Source organism: Erinaceus europaeus, chromosome 13 (assembly GCF_950295315.1).
Source record: "Erinaceus europaeus chromosome 13, mEriEur2.1, whole genome shotgun sequence".
Classification (NCBI taxonomy): Eukaryota; Metazoa; Chordata; class Mammalia; order Eulipotyphla; family Erinaceidae; genus Erinaceus; species Erinaceus europaeus.
The window spans coordinates 62,227,307-62,247,218 of record NC_080174.1 but is presented as its reverse complement, the minus strand read 5'-3'; the positions used below and the strand labels follow the sequence as shown (position 1 = coordinate 62,247,218).

General features: G+C 49.8%; 1 protein-coding gene across 4 annotated transcripts in view; it reads right to left on the bottom strand.

Annotated features, from left to right (window-relative positions):
- The window catches only part of SLC6A9 (solute carrier family 6 member 9), a 40,816-nt gene that overhangs the window by 17,287 nt on the left and 3,617 nt on the right, over nt 1–19,912 (bottom strand). Inside the window, exons 1-5 of one of the 4 annotated variants that reach the window (XM_060206032.1) lie at nt 17,689–17,802; nt 5,518–5,672; nt 4,763–4,919; nt 3,919–4,050; nt 3,295–3,553 (exon numbers count right to left, since the gene is read on the bottom strand). In XM_060206032.1, the coding sequence (XP_060062015.1) occupies nt 3,295–3,553; nt 3,919–4,050; nt 4,763–4,919; nt 5,518–5,565 (596 nt within the window). In that variant the 5' untranslated portion in view covers nt 5,566–5,672; nt 17,689–17,802. Of the gene's footprint in view, nt 1–3,294; nt 3,554–3,918; nt 4,051–4,762; nt 4,920–5,517; nt 5,673–11,178; nt 11,458–17,688; nt 17,803–19,912 lie in introns of those variants that run through there. The other 3 variants (XM_060206033.1, XM_007535299.2, XM_060206034.1) reach the window with 3 other exon arrangements.

Below are 19,912 nucleotides of genomic sequence, written 5' to 3'. Positions count from 1 at the left end.
TGTGATCCAGGAAAACTGGCAGAGTGTCTTCACCAAATTCACACACCAGATGGCCCTGGTGCTGCGCACATACCACAGCACCGCTTTGCTACTTAGTTCCTTAGCCTCTGACCATCAGTCTCTGAAGCTGAGCAGCAAGACTAATATCCTATATTTTAAAAAATACTTATTTATTTATTCCCTTTTGTTTTTTAAAAAATATTTATTCCCTTTTGTTGCCCTTGTTTTTTATTGTTGTGGTTATTATTGTTGTTGTTGTTGATGTTGTCATTGTTGGCTAGGACAGAAAGAGAGAGAGGAGGGGAAGACAGAGATGGGGAGAGAAAGAGAGACACTTGCAGACCTGCTTCACTGCTTCTGAAACAACTCCCCTGCAGGTGGGGAGCCAGGGGCTTGAACCAGGATCCTTACGCTGGTCCTTGTGCTTTGTGCCACGTGTGCTTAACCCATTGTGCTACCACCCTACTCCCAGGACTAATATCCTAAGACAGCATATGCCAGGCACATAGTAGGTGCCCATGAAATACAAGTGTTGACGCTCTTCCCTTCCTTGAAGTTGAAGCTAACCTGGGTTGCCAGGCTCTCCAGGAGGGGGCAGTAGGGAGCCACACAGCAGGGAAGAAATCCTGCCTAGTTACTTGGGCAGTTCCAGGTCACCTAGCAGGCACTCCACCCATGACCAGCTTAAAAAAAAAATTTGATAGAGACAAAGAAATTAAGAGGGAAGGGGGATATATAGAACACCTGCAGCCCTACTTCATCATTTGTGAAGCTGTCCTTCTGCAGATGGGGACCAGGGGCTTGAACTCAGGTCCTTATGCACTGTAATGTGTACACTTAACCAGGTGTGCCACTGCCTGGCCCCTGACTAAGTCTCTTTGAGGGTTCTTTCACCCTGATTGAGCTGAAGGAAATCAGAGCTTTGATCTGGGTGAAAATCCCTGGCAGCTGACCTCCAGGGCAAGTATTTCTGGAGCACTTGAGATTGGGAGTCTGAGGCCTGGAGAGACCGCATAATGATTATGCAAAAGATTTCCATGCACAAGATTGGGAATCCAGAAAGATTTATTCTGTCTAGAGTCTAATCCATACCATGCATGGAAAGTAGTGGAATACCTGGCTGGTTAGTATTAATTCAGTTCTCCCCTTTAATGTGAGTGCCATGGGGTAGGGTCTGCATGCCTGACTCATAATCTGTCCTTCTCAACACAGTAGGTGCTCAACAAATGGTATGTCCAGTAACTTAGTGAGTGAGTATGCCTGAAGATAATTTTGCCTGGTCACCTCACTGGGAGGCAGCAGATTTGTTGTCTACAGTATGAGCCTTTGTTTGTCTTTGAAGGTCTACAGGGGCTGGTTCAGGAAAGCAGGGAACCTCTGGGGTTTGAGTCCTGGGGCAGGGTTCAAAGGATATCAATCTGTCATAAATCCAGGTACCACTGGAGGCTGAGTCCATCTCACCTATGGCCTTCTATGAAATAGTTCAGAAAGGCTTCAACCTTGAATCTGGCATGAGAAGCCTGTGCCTTAAGATGCCTGCTGACCTCTCGTAGGCCAGTGTCCCATTGTCCCTGAGTTTGGCTTTTCTTTACTAACTCCTGGTCTTGGTTCACCAGCTCATGCCTCTCCCAACCTCAACCCCCCCTTTGTTTTTTTTTGCCTCCAGGGTAATCGTAGGGGCTCAGCGCCTGAATTACGAATCCACTGCTCCTGGAGGCCATTTTTCCCATTTTGTTGCGGCTGTTGTGCTTGTTGTAGTTATTATTGTTATTGTTGTCATAGCTGTTGTTAGACAGGACAGAGAGAAATTGAGAGAGGAGGAGAAGACAGAGAGGAAGAGAGAAAGATAGACACATGCAGACCTGCTTTACCACTTGTGAAGCGACCCCCTGCAGCTGGGGAGCTGGGGGCTTGAACTTGGATCCTTAACGATAGCCCTTGTGCTTTGCACCATGTGCGCTTAACCTGCTGTGCTACTGCCCAGCTCCCCAACTCTTTCTATATCTCTTTCTCTGGGAAGCCTTATTTAAATTATCTCACTCATTCATTTTACTTCAAGAGAGATATTAACCAGAGAACTGCTTCACCAGTCATTCACTCATTATATATATATTCCCTTTTGTTGCCCTTGTTGTTTTATTGTTGTAGTTAATATTGATGTTGTTGTTGTTGGATAGGACAGAGAGAAATGGAGAGAGGAGGGGAAGACAGAGAGGGGGAGAGAAAGATAGATACCTGCAGACCTGCTTCACTGCCTGTGAAGCGACTCCCCTGCAGGTGGGGAGCCGGGGGCTTGAACCAGGATCCTTATGCTGGTCCTTGTGCTTTGTGCCATGTGCGCTTAACCCATTGCACAACGCCTGACTCCTGTCATTTTATATTTTTTGAGGAAGAGACTGACTGAAGCATTCCCTACCATTTAATGAATGTAGTGCTGGGTATCTAATTCAGTGTCCCACACCTGTTAAGACATGTTCTATTGCAGAGCCACCACCCTGTTCCCTGGGAAGCCTATTTGATCTCTTCCACTTGCTTTTCTCCCTTTGGAATTGACCACCAGCTACTATGAGCCCCAGTCGACCCTCTCCTGCCCCTTGCACTAAGGCAACTTACTTTGATATGATTAGTCACCTCCCTGCCTGCTGAACTGTGGGTTCTTTGGGGCTGGGGATCTGGGCCATTTGTACCTATAGCCATCAGGGACCTGGAAGAGAAGGCACTGTACACATGTGCTTGTGGAATGAATGAATTAGGCCTACTCACTGGCCTCCTAAGTCCTTAGCCCACAACTTCCAGCAAGACATAGGGCACTTCTTGCAGGGCATCCTGCTGTGCCCTCTTGCCTATCCATTCAGGAGAAGGTGCTCCAGAACACAGTCTAATTGGGTGATTGCAGTCCTGGGCTCAGGAAACTTCTACAGCTGCTCATATTCTGTGGCAAGAAGTCTAAGCCTAACTTTTATAAGTCCTCCAAGAAAGCTGGTGCCCACCTTACAATCTGAGAACGTTCTCTAGACTTGCTACTCCCATTACAACATGTCCTTTTGTCTCAGGACCAGTCACTGAGCCTCAGGGCCTTTGATCATGCAAGATCTAGACTTACCCTGCTTTTAGGACTTTCCCCACAGCTCTGTCCCTCACCACTACTTAGTAAGCATGATGCCAGCCTCCCCTGCCCCTGACACTATTCCACCAAGCTGAGAACACCTTATGCCTCTTGCCATCTACACTGTGTCCCCACTCCAGTCTGTGGATGATTGCCATCTGTCCTCCCCAATCCAGAGAAGGCCTCACCTCCAGTACTCCTCGCTGGGGCTGGTCCTCTGGTGGGTGTGGGAGAGGTTGCTGGGCAGGGTAGCAGGCTGGGAGCCATTGGTGTGGTTGGTGGCATCCAGCACACCAATGCACTCCGGCGTGTTCCAGGGGTTATTGCAGTAGGCCCAGGGCAGCACATGTGACATGGATGAGAAGAAGTAGTAGAAGGCGATGCAGATGACCACATTATAGTAGATGCCGATGTATGTAGACACCACCATCATGCCGTAGCCCACACCTGGGAGGAGGGAGCAGCCTCACGCACTGAGCCAAAGGAAGGGAGGCTAATTTCCAAGGGGCCCAAGGGGCAGACTTTCATGGAGGGCCCCAGAAGGGATGTCAAGGCCCTGGCAGGTGCAAGCTGGAAGTGGCAATGGATTTTGTATATCCACGTGGTAGGAAGGGAGTGGTGGAGGCCAAGTAAATATGGGTCTCAACATGAGTCCATGGCCTTGGCCATTGATGTGAGGCTAGGGGTCAGCATGGGGCTCCATAGGGCTTGACAGTGTTTGTACAGATGCACGAGCTACATGGTCTCCACAGGCGTGTGTGTGTGTGTGTGTGTGTGTGTGTGTATGTATCTGCACCCCACCCAGGCCTCACCTTTGAACATGGGGCTGATCCTCCAGACCCCCAGGCAGCCCTGACTTGCAAACTGGCCAAAGGAGAGCTCCATGAAGAAGAGGGGGATCCCACAGAATATCAGCATGATGAAATAGGGGAACATGAAGGCGCCTGAAAAGCAGGGAGAGATTGATATCAGGGACAGACATGGGGGAATCCCACCCTCTTCCTGCTCAGGACTCCACACCAAAACCTCTGTAACTGGCTAGGACTGGAAGAGGGCGCACCATGCATTTGTAGGAGCCTAGGTGATAGGCATGCCACCCACGGTCTGTCTTTGAACTTGACAGAGCCTCCCAGGAAGTCTGGTGGGAGCAGATCCCAGACCCCAGAGGCACCACATTTGGGCGAGGTTTGATAGCTTAACCAAACACTTTCACAAACCTGAGCCACTGGGACCCTTAAATGTGCCTAAATGTGTAGATATGCGGCTTCCTGAGCTGGTGGGGGGTGGGTGGGTGGGATGGGACACAGTCTTTTGGTGGTGGGAATGGTGTACAAAATTTAAATAAAATAACAACAAAAAGTGCCTAAATCATTTCGGGGGACAAGGCAAGACATCTCAGAAGATTGGGGTGCCTTCTCCGTCCCTCCTTGTCTTTAGGAAACAGGTTGGCAGGCTCAGGCTCAAACAGCAGGCTGCCAGGGTCGGGGTGGTCTATGCCTCAGGTAAAGGGGACTAATGCCAGGGATGGGGTTGAAGGAAGTCAGGAGCAGAGGCCAGCCTGTCTGGAGTGGGGTCAGTGCCAGGGAAGGGTGGCTTGGGTTCTGGTGGGTGGGCTCTATCCAAGTAGGTGGTCCCTGCCCTGTGCCCACTGGGTACCTCCCCCGTTGCGATAGCAGAGGTATGGGAAGCGCCAAACATTGCCCAGGCCCACAGCATAGCCCACGCTCGTCAGTACAAACTCGATCTGGTTGCCCCAGTTGCCCCGTTTGAGGTTCTGGTCCCTCTTGGTGGCCTCGCTGGGCACAGCACCATTCTGTGGGGGACAGGAGAGAAGCTACCATCAACAAGACGTTTTGCATCTGACCCTCTAGTCCTCCCCCAGCAGGGACACCTTGGACCCTCTAAACCCCAACCCCCTTCCTGGGCTTCCTTTGGACTGGCAGGAGCTGTAGGCAGACCTGGCACTGCAGGGAGACAGGGATGAGGAGCAGCTGCCAGAGGGTGCCAAGTAAGTCCTCTCTTGCTAGCAACCAGCATTCCATGTCAGGTGCACCAGCCCACCTGAGGGTCTGCTGCCAACATGGGAGAGGTGGGACACTGTGAAGGAGCTAGTGTTTACAATCTTCCTTCCCAGCCCCGTCCCTCCAAAGACTCCCCTCTCCTCTCTGAGTGAGGATGTGGGAGTAGCTGAGCCTCATACCAATCAGCCAAGTCGGGTTGGGCACAAAGGGGCCTGTGTCCAGACAGCCCCCCCAACCCAGTGCCTACCACATCACCAGGCTAAGCACGCTGCCTGCAGGCAGGCAGCTGTGGGGGGATGGGATGAGGATCCCAGATGAAGGCATCTTTCTGGGAGCACAGGGGAGGCAGGGCTTTGGGGTGTAGGAAAAGGAAACTGTTCTGGGCCAGACCTGGGAGGGCACTCTGGGACTCTGAACAGAAGGGCCCAGAGGAGCCATCCATGTTGCCCGAGGCTGGGTTGGGGACACTGGGAAAGTTGAGCTGGGTCGGATGGTGCAGGCTGGGAGATGCGGGAGGAGGCTGGAGCTGGAGGCATCACACCTGACTGGGAGGTAACAGACAATGACTCTGGAAAGGGTCTCTGAGCTCTACAAGGATGGATGGGCTGCTGTGGGTGGGGGCTGGTCAAAAGTGGTTGAGGAGGAGGGCTGCCCTGAAGAGGGGAGCTGGTTCTGTTGGTGAAGCTGGGATGGGCAGCTGGAGACCCCAGTGATAATCCACACTAAGACATAGGGGTGGGGTGCAGGGGGAGGTGGGTGGTGATAGGTGGTGGCACACATATCACCATGCACAGTGACCAGGGTTCAAGTCTCTGGTCCCCACCTGCAGCAGGAAAGCTTCATGAATGGTGAAGCACGATCACAGGTATCTTTCTATTTCTCTTCCTGTATAATTCCCCCTTCTCACTCAATTTCTTCCTGTCCTATCAAATAAAGGAGTGGGGTAAGCCACCAAGAGTGGTGGATTTGTCATGCAGGCAACTGAGTCCCAGCGATAACCCTGGTGGAAAAAAAAGATACAGGAACCCCAAGATTCTCCAATAGAGAAACACAGAGCTCTTGGATGACAGAGACAGATACCCAGAGATGGGGTTTACTCCCCAGAGACCTGCACAGAGTTCCCCAAAAGACATGTAGGAGCAGAGACAAAGCAGCATGGCCTCTGAAGGATGACACTGAGGGACACTGCCCCGTGGCTTGAAGGAGACATGTTCAAGGACAGCAGGCAGGCTGACTAATAAACAGAGTCTGGTGCTCTAAATGCTGTCACCCTGACAGTGACAAACGCAGAGGAGAGGAGATGGCCTCTTTGACACCTATGAGTATCCCGGAAAGATCCATTTGGAAATGCAGACCCAGGAGGTTCCAGTGCCCAGTGAAGGCCCCAGTCATGCACCCCTTACCGCCACATTTTGATTTATCTGGTCTTGTGCACCCTGTGAGGCTGCACTTGTCCTCAAGGGTGACATCAGCCCTCACACCCTCCCAGGAATCTTGACATCACAGCACCAGGAATCTATAGGGTCCCCTTCAAGGGGTCCCAGAGCAAACTCTTGGGTCCAAAAAGCATCCATTCATCCATCCATCCTTCCAGAAAATTTACTGACACCTACTATGTGCTAAGCCCTGCATCCTGCATTGGGAATGCAGCAGCGAAAACAGAATCCCCCTCCCCACTGGTAGGTAGAACTCTTGTGGGGGAGCCAGACATCAGAGAAATGAAAAGTGCATATTTTCTATACTCAAGTTCAGTGTAACCACATGGAAATTTTTAAGTTACAAGAGTATGGAAAGAAGACAAGGACTGGGGGTGGGGACAGAGTGAGGTCAGGGACCAACCTGAAGGCCACCTTGGCTCTGGGAGAGGCTTGATCACAGCTTGATTTACTATGTGACAGGACCCTGCAGAGTTCTGCCTGAGCCTGCCACCACCTTCCAGAGCCTGCTTTGGGGTCATGTCTAGGTACACTGCAAGGCAAAGTCAGACTTTTTTTTTTGGGGGGTGTGAGGTCTGCTTAGGGTGGTTCATCCAGTCCCCAACAAATCCCAGCCAAAGACAGCTCCTATATGTTGACTGGACAATAACAATCCTGTCTGAGGCTTGTTTACTTAGGGGCACAATGAGGAATTGTTGCCACAGAGTAAAGGGTGGGGTCACCAATCACTGGCCAGAACTCCAAAAAGGACAATGAAGGTCCAGAATGGGCTCACAGGCTGGGCAAGGGTCCCTAAGGCTTGAAGCTAAAGGCATCTGTCCTGGCTTGTGCAATAGGAGGGACAGAAGCTCCCCAGCCCTCCCACCAGACGCAGCAGCACCAGACTTGTCCATCTGAGGCCATGGCCTGGCAGGAAGGGGGCAGGGAGGGAGGCGATGCCTGGAGCCATGCACCACAGGCAGCCTCCTGACTAAGCCCTGGGGCTCCTATAATGAGCTATGTGCCACTGAGAAGGGCACTAGCCAGTTTGGCTGTGTGGGTGGTACCACAGAGCTCCTGGGCCAGGCCTGGAAGTGGGGCTTGGTGACAGAAGCTACTGTCTAGAAGGAGCTGGAGGACAGCGAAATGACACCATGCAAGTGGTGTAGAAACTGCACCCATCTCCTGCTCCCTGGCACTGAATCTCAGCCTTATGGGACCTAACTGTCAGAGCCTGGGGGCTGGGTTCAGACGACTTGGTCAGTGAGGGTGTAGCTCTCAATGGGGAGCAGAGTAGGTCTATTTTTCCTAAGGGTCTCCAAAATGCTCAGGAGGTGTGTGTGTGTGTGTGTGTGTGTGTGTGTTCGTGTGATGGGGGAGGCTCTAGTTTCCTTTCATCTCCAGCCCTTCTTTTCTTTTCTTTCTTTTCTTTTCTTTTCTTTTCTTTTCTTTTCTTTTCTTTTCTTTTCTTTTCTTTTCTTTTCTTTCTTGGTAGAACTGATGAGTAGGGCTTGGGAATAGGAAGAGCATAGTGGTTATGTAAAAGACTTTCATGACTGAGGCTTTGAGCTCCCAGGTTTAATCCCCAGCACCACCATAAACTAGAGTTGAGCAATGTTCTGGTCTCTTTCTCTCTGTATCACTAATTCATTAAAAATAAATAAATTGTGGCCCGGGAGGTGGCGCAGTGGATAAAGATTTGGACTCTCAAGCATGAGGTCCTGAGTTCGATCCCCGGCAGCACATGTACCAGAGTGATGTCTGGTTCTTTCGCTCTCTCCTCCTATCTTTCTCATTAATAAATAAATAAAATATTAAAAAAAATAAAAATAAATAAATTATATATATGTAGATGACTAGGTTATTCATATGAATTGTCCATGCAGTGGCCATTGACTCTGAGATGCTTGCTTCCTCAGTGTTTGACACATATTGGTGGTTTGTCGCCTAACCCAGCTCTGCCCCACTACTGGGCTCCAGGCTTTTCCTGCCCATGGCCAACCACCCACCTCTTGCCCCTTGCTGCTTACTCTCCTTCTCTCCCTTGCTCACAACTTGGTGTGAAGAATAAACATAGTGGCCTAGTGTTCCTCAGAGTTAGCTCCTCCCAAAGTCCTGCAGACTGCCCCCATCCACACTCCCAACCAGGCCTGGTGGTTAAGTCTTCGGAATGGAGACTGCACTGCTCTGTTCCCCATCTTCCCCAGAACAAAGCCTTAGAGGTGTTCCTTCCCCCGCTGCATGGGATAAGCCCACTGATCATATCTTTATGATCTCTGCCACACACAGATCCTCAGATGCCTCTCTTCTCTAGAAGAAGCTCATTGAGATATCAGGGCTCACTCCTGTACAAAGACGTGTGTGTCTGTGTGTGTGTGTGTGTGTGTGTGTGTGTGTGTGTGTGTGTGTGTACATCCCCCACCCCTGTTCCTGCATAGCTAGGCAAGGTACATGGAGCAGTCACTTACATAAGCCCTTTATGTAGCCCTCTTCCTGGCATATTTACTGCTCCAGATCAGCTCCTGGAATTAAGGCTCTTCAGCTGAAAGGGCTGAACTGGAACTGCTGCTATGTCCTGGGCTTGACAGGCAGGCCCCTGTACCAGGGCTAAGACCCTGGTGTTCTAGACCCTGGGAATGTCACTTACACTCTCATCATCTCAATCTATGAAGTCAAAGGACCAGAAAACCTCTATGGATCTAGAAGTATAGACCAGATAACCTCTACTGATCAACTAGTTATATTCTGTGGTTCTGCCACACCAAGAATTTTGCTATTTCTAACGTTCCTTTGTAGTTCTCATAAGATTTCTAGATTACCCTTTCAAAATATTACTAGTACTTTTTTCTCTTTTGATTTTAGTAGAATCATACACTTAAGATACAAGCAGAAACAGAAAGTACAATAAAGTGTAAAGAGGAAATGATGCCTTTTTTTTTTTTGAGAAGTGACCATCACTAACGGAGGACAATTCCAGCCTCCCCTCATGCCCAGATTTCCACTCTGGCTCACACCACACTGGCCCCTGACTCCTGCCCTCCTATGTCAGTGTCCACTGGGTATTTTTGTGAGTTGTGAACTCCTTCTTCCTGCTCTCAGTGAGTGATAAGGAAGCCTGCAGCTGCCCTGGCTGGGTGGGTCCCACTGGGACCTAGCAGGCTTCTTGTTTAGGACTCTGAACCTCCAGGATGATGCTCCATTTATGATGAACTTTATGGAAGAGAATCTGCAAGAGCTTACATTCCAGACTCACTCTGAGCTAAATCCAGATCATCAGCAACTTTCTCTGAGTCCCAGTAAGGAATTCAGGCAACATAGTCAATTTGTGGCTGCCTTTGAAAACTCCACAGTCCCCATCACTCCTAATTCTTGTTCCTAATCACTCCTAATTCTTGTTCCCCCAATTTCTCTCCCCTTAGCCCAGGATGACTCTTAGATAGCATCTGCCCTGCAAGAGCAAGCCCTTCATTTTTTTCATCTGGCTTTGCTTATTAGACTGGGGAAGAGTTAGGCTTTGCTTATTAGACTGGAGGAGCAAGACCTTGGGAAGTGCTATTCCCAAGTACACAGGGGCAGTACAAGGGGCTACAGTGCCCCCTGCCCTAAGTGAAGTCTTGGAGCAGCCTCTGAGGACCTCTCAGTAGTTCATGCCTTGATTTAGCAGGTGAGAGAGGCAAGGAAAGACCCTGCACTATTTTTCTCCATGGCCCCAAGTGGGCACAGAGTGACGTGCAGATGTTTCAGAGAGCAGAAAGAAGACGCACCAGCTCCACCTCAGGCTCTGTAGCTATCATGGGAGACATTGGGTGGGCCCTGAAGAAGCCCAGCAGCCCTGTTCTGTAGCAGCTGTGGACAGTTTCTCCTGCATCTGCTTGGCAGCGATCTGGCACTCTCGAATGTGGCTGTGGTTTCTGACCCTGGCAGTCCCAGAGACTGAAGGGCAGCCCCTACCTAATGCCTCTCCCAAACCAATCCCATGGCACCCTGCCTCCTGAAGGTCAAGTCAGGATATTCTACATGGCAGGAAGGTGGCTTTCCAGGTCCCTTCACTCCTGCTGCCATCAGCCTTGTTGTGCCTGACATCCCTGCCCAGCCCCAGCTTCCAGGGGTGAGGGCACAGTGGTACCCACACTACCCGGGCACTTGTCCTACTACCAGACAACATTCTGTGGAGTCTCCTTCCAGCTGAGACTCTCGTCTAGCCCCTTCTCCCACCCTCACCATTGAGGGTACCAGGTCCTTCTGCCCCCTCACCCACTCTTCCCATAGGAGTAACTGCTGTGGCACGGACAATGGGGCTGTATTGATTAGTACAATTCTTGGACATCTCCGGCCCGTCTCCCCGGGAGCCAGGACAATGTAGCTTTGATACACAGAGCAGATTCTCAGCAGGTCCTTGGGCAGGGGGAACCCTCACACCCCCACTGCCCCCCCCCCCAAGCACCACACAGCTAACTCTTCCTGCACTCCTTTGCACAGTTGTAACTTTCTGGGTCACTTTTGCTGGTGTCTGTCTCACTCATTGGCTGCATCTGCCCCTCCCTGGCACAGACCCGTCAACCTCTTTTCCCACCCTTAGCCCTCCTAGCCTGTCTAGGTCTGGGGAGGGGTCCCAGCCTTCTGTAAGGCGACTAACCTGTTCTGGGGAGGAGGGGGCTACAGGTCCATGAGCCTCGGCCATCCCAGGGTGAGCACTCAGAGAAGAGCCCAAGGAGCCCGAGTGTCCCACTGCTCATTCACATCTTTGCCAGTTCCAGGCGACACTGACACATCCCCTGCCTCTCCCACTGCAGGCTGGGCAGCTGCAATTACTTTCACCTCATCTCCTCCCTGGAGCTCTGCCTCCCCCTTTCACTGGCCCTCCCCCTCCGGCCAGTCCCCATGCAGCCCAGCCGGGTGCTCTAGAGCTGGAGTGAACGTCTGGCTTGTTGTGTTTTTATTTTATTTTATTTATCCCTTGTTCCCAACAAGTTACTGGAACAACAACAACAACAACAACAACAACACACACACACACACACACACACACACACACGTACATACAGACTCCCAACCACAGAATGAGGCAAAGTAAGTGTGGGAGAGAGTGAGCCAGTGGCTTTGTCTCCTCCCAGGGCTGGGCCTCAGGGCCTAGATGCTCCTGAGCAGAAGGTTTGGCATTTGGTGGGCACCCAGTAGGGTGGCTGGATGGCATCAGGCACCAGGTATATGAGGGGCCAGAAAAAGGGGGCTTATCCATAATGTACCACCTAAGCATCTCTCTCTCTCTCTCTTTTTTTTTGACCAGAGTACCACTCAGCTCTGGTTTATGGTAGGGGTTGGGGGTGGGGTGTGGGCTTTGTCTGGACTGAACTTGGAGCCTTTGAGCCTCAGGCATGAAACCCATTGCATAAACTGCTGTGCTATTTCCTTGGCTCCACATCTTACTTCTTAGAATGGTGCAGGATGGGAGGATGTTAGGCCCCAGGGCTGTACTCCTCTAGAGTTGGGGAACCCCAATCAGCTAAGATGATGGAGTTGTCCTTAAAATGAAAGAATGTGGCTAGTATTGCAAGAAGGCCCTTGGGTAATGAATTGCACTGTCACCTGTCCGAAGAAAGATAGTATTAAAGAGAGTAGTCAGCAGAGGCCAGATGGAGATCTGTGGGTTCTCCTCTGGAAGCATGAACTGGGCAAAGTCCAGCAGGTGTCACCAAACTGGGGTGGGATGTCACTCACACCCAACAATCCCTATTCTCTATGAGGAGCTCACTGGTCAGCCTCCTGCTGATGCCAAGACACCATAAACCTTCCGGCAGGAAGACAGGTACAGTGGTCTGGTCCTGGGCAGTCAATCTGGTCCTTGGGAGATTCAGAGGCCAGCAGCAGACCTGGGACACGATCTTAGCAAACGCTCATCAGGTGGAAGTATGGTTGCTGTCTGAAGGACTGATTCCTGCCAGGCTATAACTGTGGTGGTCCTATAGGGAGTGTGCTAGTATGACTTTTTTTTCATTTTCTTTCTTTCAATAAAAAACCTGGAGATAATATTTATTTTCCTTGTTTATAAGGATGTATCAGCAGATATGTTTCTTTTTATTTTGTTATTATTTTTTTAATTAGAGAAAGAGACATACAGAGATCAGAACACTGCTCACCTCTGGTTTGATGGTTGTGCAAAGGATTGAAACCCCAGGTTCAATAAGAGTCTTTTGCAAGACCCAGCCATATACCACCCCCTTTCTTTATAGGTCATAGGCTTTGGAGTCAGACAGGCCTGGGTTAAAACCCCAGCATTGCAAGTTTCTCCAAGGCAAGTCACTTAACATGTCCAGTCTTGCTTCTTCATCTTTAAAACAGGGGTAAATAACCAACCATCACTGAATCCAGTGAGCACAGTAATAATAAAAAGAAATAGAGCATATTAAGTGCAGGCACTGCCACAAACACTATGTATACATTAAATGAGGGATATAATATATACAGTCTTTAGAACATGACTGGGTATGTCTACACACATATTAACTCATTTACTCCTCCAACAATCCTCTTGAAAAACATCTGTTATTATTCCTATTTTGGGGAAAAAGTGGGGGCTTGTCTTGGTTCAAGCAAGTCTCCTAAAAGTCGAGTCCCCAGACACTCTCTGCTGATTTCCTACAGGCATAGACTTAGGGCCAAGGCTTTGGCTGGGCCACTGGATCCAGGAAGGCCCAATCACCCATGATGCCCAAATGCTCACTTCCACCCAGGGTGGGCTCTGGGCTCTGGCTGCCCTGGCCTGGGCTGGGTGCCCAGAACAGGCAGCCCTGGCTGGACGGCTCTCTCTGGCTCTGGCCATGGGGACAGGAGGAGGCAGCAACCCAGCTGGGCCCTTGCTGTAATGAGGCCTCATTAGTGGGATCCAGCTGCTCCAGGCCCACTTAGTGAGGTCGACGCCCCAGACTCTGACTTTTCTTAATAAGAGTGGGCTTCCTTCCAGAAGGGCAAGGAGTCTGGGGACTTTGTTGAGCCCTGCGACTCCAAGGGAAGGAAGGGCCTGATGAGCAGGGCCTGTGAAGGGCCAGGATTAGGGGGATGGGAGAGCTGTAGAGAAGCTGTGTGTTGTGACATGCTAGGGGCATTTCTTATAGGCAATGGGCTCCTACTCAGGGTTTGTCAACATGTGCCAAGCCCTGTGCTTAGTGAGCGCGCAGTACATTCCAAACCTACATTAGTTGAGCACCTTCCACATGCCAGGACTTGAGCTGGGAGAGCACCCACTGTGCACCTAGTCATGTGATGCTGTAGAGGTGCCCAAGTCCTCATGTTAGAGCAAAATAGAAAGGATCAGGGTGTGGTAGCAACAGGCACCATCTGCTTCCTGCAAAGCCTTCGGGATCATTGAAGTGTACCCAGGGTCTTCACACAATGACTCTACTCTTCATCATGGGGCTCCTCAGTGCAGAAGCCCTCTGTGTGCACAAAAAAAGGGGTGGGGGAGGGGGAGAACCAGCAAGGCTGGGCTCCTACTGCCCCAGACTGTGAGAGTGGAAATGGGTTCAAGGGATGGGAAGAAAGCTGGCTGGCTTATGAATTTAAGGCTGTGGGGCTAAATGGGCTCTCCTGCCGCCTGTTCCTTGTCCTAAACAGGCATTCTGGCCCCATAGTGTGCAGAGGTACTAGGTCTCCATAAAAGGACCACTGCACCCACTCCTTTGCCCTAAAGCATCCCAGCTGCTCCCAGGCTTGGAGGCACCCCAGCCAGCTGGGCTCTTAGAAGACCCTGTCCTAGGAGCTGCTGAAGCGTGAGGGAGGCAGCTGAGCTGGCCTGGCAGAAACCATCTGCACTGGGAGTGGGGGGAGGGACATGTGCACTAGGCATGTGGGCTTGGACACGTGCTAGGAAGTTGCTCATTCCTCCCCCATGGAGCACCTGCTCCAGGAAGAGTCTGACAGAAACTCCATGGAGGACATAGGATATCTGTCCACACTGAGGAAGTCCAGGAGGCCAAGTCCTCACATCCATACCTGGGACAAAAGAGGATGGGAGGGGCCAACTGCCCACTTCCTCATACCAGGGCATAAATAGTGACAAAAGCCACAGGCTTGGGATTGCGAGTGCTCCTGGCTGATATGCATGGTCCTCAGCTCCCTCTGTTCTATGTCACCAAGACCTCCAGAGAAGAGGGCAGCTTTGAGAGGACCTTAGTCATCTGTCCTTAGGGGGACACAACACCTAAGTGAGTGCCAGCTTAGCCACCTAGGTTAGCTGGGAAGCATGGTGCTTCCTGGACTGTATCCTAGAAACAAGCACTGAATGGAAGCAATTTCAGTTCCAAACCGGAGCTGAGAATAGTGTAGCCCAAGGTCATCAGCAGAACTAAAAAGAGGCAGGAATAAACTCTCCAGCCACCCCTGGGGGTGCCCAGGGGACAGATGCTACGAGCCTTCAATGCAGCAGTGGCAGTCAGAAGCAAAGGGCAGAGGGCATGGAAGAAAAAGAGCCCCATCTATCTTTAGGCACATCCTGGTGCTGGGAATGGGAGTCCCAGGGCAGCTTTCCTCTCCAGACGGGTTGGCCCATTCGCCAGCAGAGCCCAGGGGCTCTCGGGTAGGGATTCTGGGACTTTGTGATTCATGTTCTCAACACTCCCACATGGGGCCCACTGCCCTCTTGCTGGCCCCTCCACAGAACTTTCAGGGTCACTTTGGAGACAGAAGAGCAGCCAGGGAGTCCATGGGGGGGGGGGGTTCTCAGGTTTCATAGAACTCAAAATCCTCCAAGGAGCAAAGGGCTATCTATGGCTAGGACCATACCAAGATTTCTCCCACAAAGCGGAAGCCATTTTTCATTTGCTCACAGAATTTTCTATGCCCTTCACCCCACCCCCAGCAAGTGTTCAGGTCACGAGACCTTCATCTGTGCTCATGTTTAAGCACCCAGAGTGAAAGTCGGCTCTGGAACAGTCTCAGAAGCATGGTTCATGTAGACTAGTTTAACCAGAGCGGGCATGAGGGGCTGGGTGCTGGAAATTCAGAAAGGGGTAGGAAAGAGCTCCTGAGGTTGAACTGGAACTGCCCAGCTTCCTCCTAGAACTATCTCTTAAAACCAAGTACTGGGAGTTGGGCAGTAGCACAGGGGGTTAAGCGCAGATGGTGCGAAGTGCAAGGACTGGCGTGAGAATCCCGGTTCATCCCCGGCTCCCCACCTGTAGGGGAGCCGCTTCACAGGTGGTGAAGCAGGTCTGCAGGTGTCTTTCTCTCCCCCTCTCTGTCTTCCTCTCCCCTCTCCATTTCTCTCTGTCCTATTTAACGACAACATCAATAACAACAATAATAGCTACAACAACAACAACAAAAAAAACAAAAACAAGGGCAACAAAAAGGAAACAAATAAATATTAAAAAAAACAAACAGGTACTATGGGTTTAGATCTCTTAGGTGAGAGTAGGGCATATTTGGTGAGGGCTCAACAGAGACCTTAGGGCTCTTTCACTGAATGAGAAAAGCAATGAAGGAATAAATGTGGAGAAGAGATAGACCTGCTTAGCTCTGGGCTTCCTCCTTGGATAGCTACCCCATCTAGCTTGTCCCTGAAGCAAGATGTCAGAGGAAGAAATGCAACCACCACCCCTGGGGTATCTTTTTTGCTGCTTTCTGTTCTTCCTGTTACATTGTTCATCCATTAGTGAGCTATCCTCACTATCCAAGTGCTTGCCCAGACCTTGCACTTGCCCTCTGATTCTCAGGGTGCCTCATCACCATCACTCCTGTGTGCTGGGGCAGAAGGCCAGGAAGGATCAGAGGTTGGGAAAAGGGGTCAAGGTGTTTTCAGACTGGCCTCAGGAGAGAATCAAAACAAAACATTCTTTATGACTTTTGAGAGTGAGAAGGAACCAGAGAAACAGAGGAACACTTGACAGGGTCTGAGGACCCTTTGATTAGAATATACAGGTCACGGACAGAATAGTCACCACAGAAGAGATCCAAAAGGCCAAGAAACACATGAAAAAATGCTCCAAGTCTCTGATTGTCAGAGAAATGCAAATCAAGACAACAATGAGATATCACTTCACTCCTGTGAGAATGTCATACATCAGAAAAGGTAACAGCAGCAAATGCTGGAGAGGGTGTGGGGTCAAAGGAACCCTCCTACACTGCTGGTGGGAATGCAAATTGGTCCAACCTCTGTGGAGAACAGTCTGGAGAACTCTCAGAAGACTAGAAATGGACCTACCCTATGACCCTGCAATTCCTCTCCTGGGGATATATCCTAAGGAACCCAACACATGCATCCAAAAAGATCTGTACACATATGTTTTTGGCAGCACAATTTGTAATAGCCAAAACCTGGAAACAACCCAGGTGTCCAACAACAAATGAGTGGCTGAGCAAGTTGTGGTCTATATACACAATGGAATACTACTCAGCTGTAAAAAATGGTGACTTCACTGTTTTCAGCCAATCTTGGATGGACCTTGAAAAAATCATGTTGAGTGAAATAAGTCAGAAACAGAAGGATGAATATGGGATGATCTCACTCTCAGGCTGAAGTTGAAAAACAAGATCAGAAAAGAAAACACAAGTAGAACCTGAAATGGAATTGGCATATTGCACCAAAGTAAAAGACTCTGGGGTAGGTGGGTGGGGAGAATACAGGTCCATGAAGGATGATAAATGACATAGTGGGGGTTGTATTGTTAAATGGGAAACTGGGGAATGTTATGCATGTACAAACTATTGTATTTACTATTGAATGTAAAACATTAATTCCCCAATAAAGAAATAAATTAAAAAAAAAAAAAAGAATATACAGGTCACTCCCTGTGGCAGGCAGAATACCCAGTGAGGGTGGGGGGTAACTAGGTACCAGGGTCAGATGACCCCAAGAAGATAAGATGCAGCCTTCTCTCTGGGAGGTCTTTTGTGATGAGGGAAGAGTGGCTCCTGCCTCTGCAGACTCTGTGACAAAATCTGCCCCACTATGGGCACCACTTAATCTGCTAGATGAGTAATTGCAGTCCAGGGTCTGGAACAACCCTAGAACACATGACCTTTGGCAGTGCCAGACTTAGGAGCCCCATGGAACCTCCTAGGCCATCCTGTCATGGCAAACAGTTCCAAAGAAGTCAGTGTTCATGACTCCCCACCTTCTTCCTCCCTGTAGTTTAGTATTTGTACTCACCAGCATCCCTTTGGCACCTTTTCCTACCATAGTGGCAATGGGTTGGGGACTCTGGAGTCTGGAACCACACTCAGGTTTTGCTCTCAACACCTTTCAGGCTACAGACTTCAAGAGCTGTGGAACGAACAGAGTGAAGTGAGGCCCTGGCTCCACAGGCAGGGGCAGGATGCATGTAGCTCTCAGGGATGTCCAGAACAGGTAGTATGGGGCTTAGGTCACCAATTAGTGGGTCTTCACTTCTGGCTCACCCTGTCCATCCTGCCAGCAACCATTTTCCCATCTTGCTTTTTATTTTCTGGATGACCCCCATCCAGCTCCTTCCCCAACCCTTCCCCTGGATCCCTTGTTTCCAGGCTTTCTGTCCCAGTGGGCAAAGGTCTATTTTTGACTCTCCAGATGCCCAATTCTATAAAAGATAAAAAAATGAACACAGAACTGGGCCAGGGTCCAATTCCTTCATCGTCTGTGTGAATGACTTCGACCTTTCCCCTGAAGGAGAGTCAGCTTAGATTAGTACATGCTCCCCAACCTTCAGCCAGGCAGCCAAGCTGGTCCTTCCCCATCCTGGTGCTACTCAGTTTGGGCTCTGGGGCAGCTGGGCTTGTCGTGTCACTAATTTGAACCATAAGCTCTGGGCTTGTCAGACAAATGCGTCCCTTCCCTGGTTTGGGCTGTCCTCTATGTGCAATATACCTTCACTCTTGTTCATCAGGTGAATTACAAATCCTCTAGCAATGAGCTTAGATGTCTCTCCTCCTTCTTCCTCCTTTTCCTCCTCTACCTCTCTTTCCCTCTCTCTCTCTCTCTCTCTTTAAAAAAGATTTATTGCTGGACTGGTGAAACAGTTCACTTGATTAGTGTCCTACTTTGCTATGTGCACAGCCCAAGTTCAAACCTAGCCCTCACTGCATTAAAGGAAGTTTTGGTGCTGTGGGGTCTCCCTCCCTCTCTCTCTCTCTCTCTCTCTCTCTCTCTATATATATATATATATATATATATAAAATATATATTATATATATACATATATATGATTTATTTATTTATTTAGAGAGGAACCAGATCACTGCTCAGCTCTGGCATATGGCAGTATCAGAGACTGAACCTGGGGTCTGAGACATGTAAATCCTGTGCTCTAATACACTGAGCTATTGCCTTTGGTCCATAACTTCTTCTCTGTAGCTTTTCCTGACACTACCAAACCAGAATGAATAGACCACTTCCTCCTTTATACTGTATTCACCTTCTACTAGTACCCATATCAATCCTTATGACACTTATTTGCTTGGGAGTCTGTCATCCACTAGATGGTGAGTTCCCTGAGGACCTGGGCCTCTGAGTCATTGACCTCTCAGTGCCAAGCACCCAGCACCATGCTCCACTTGCAAGGAACACAGCCTAGTTGGTTTGAAATGGTTAGGACTAAGGCATGGAGACAAGTGGTCCTGGTCCTCAGAGGTGTGGGGCTGGAGAGCTAGAGAGGCAGCAGAGAAATGGCAGAAACAGGCACATGGTCATACTGGTGTTTACAGGTTTTATGTCAGTTGCAGACAGGTGAAGGTGTTTTCCCAGGCTCCAGAAGAGGAATCAATCTTCAAGGAACCTTAAACAATTTTTTCATAGGAGGAAAGTTCTGGATCTACTAGGCCTGGTCACAGGAAGGATTTGGCTCAGCTTCTGGGACATTTCTTACCTTCCCAGAGAGCAGACTGTATTCCAAAAGCTGTTCTGTGTTACTCTGCCCCTCCCATAACCACCTGTCAAGGGTCACCTCTCACCCACAGGCCCAGGAAGCACCTAAAGGCTAGAAGGAGGAGGAGGAAGCTCTTTGCCTAAGCAAATCAGACCTTGGCTTCCTCAGGCCTTTGCCCTGGCTACTAGGTCTCCTTTAGAACTTTCTCTGCAGGGGAGGGATAACTAGGGAGATGACTTATAATCATTTTCTAGTGTCAGTTGCCCAGGGTGAACTCTCTTCTTAAACAGACTTCCTAAGGAGGTTCCTGCTTGAGGCTTTGGTGTTGGAAGGAGAGGGATGTGCTCTCCTGGAAGATCCTTTTTACTACACCCCTCCCTCCATGCTATAAACTTTGTGTTTGACTTCCCTCAAGTCATATCTCTTCAGTCATTAAATAAAAATAGTAATGACATTGTTGTTTGTCCTAGTTGCTCAGGGCATTGTTAAGAGCCACCTTGTGGATGTGGACAGGGAATAGCTATGCCCTCTGGT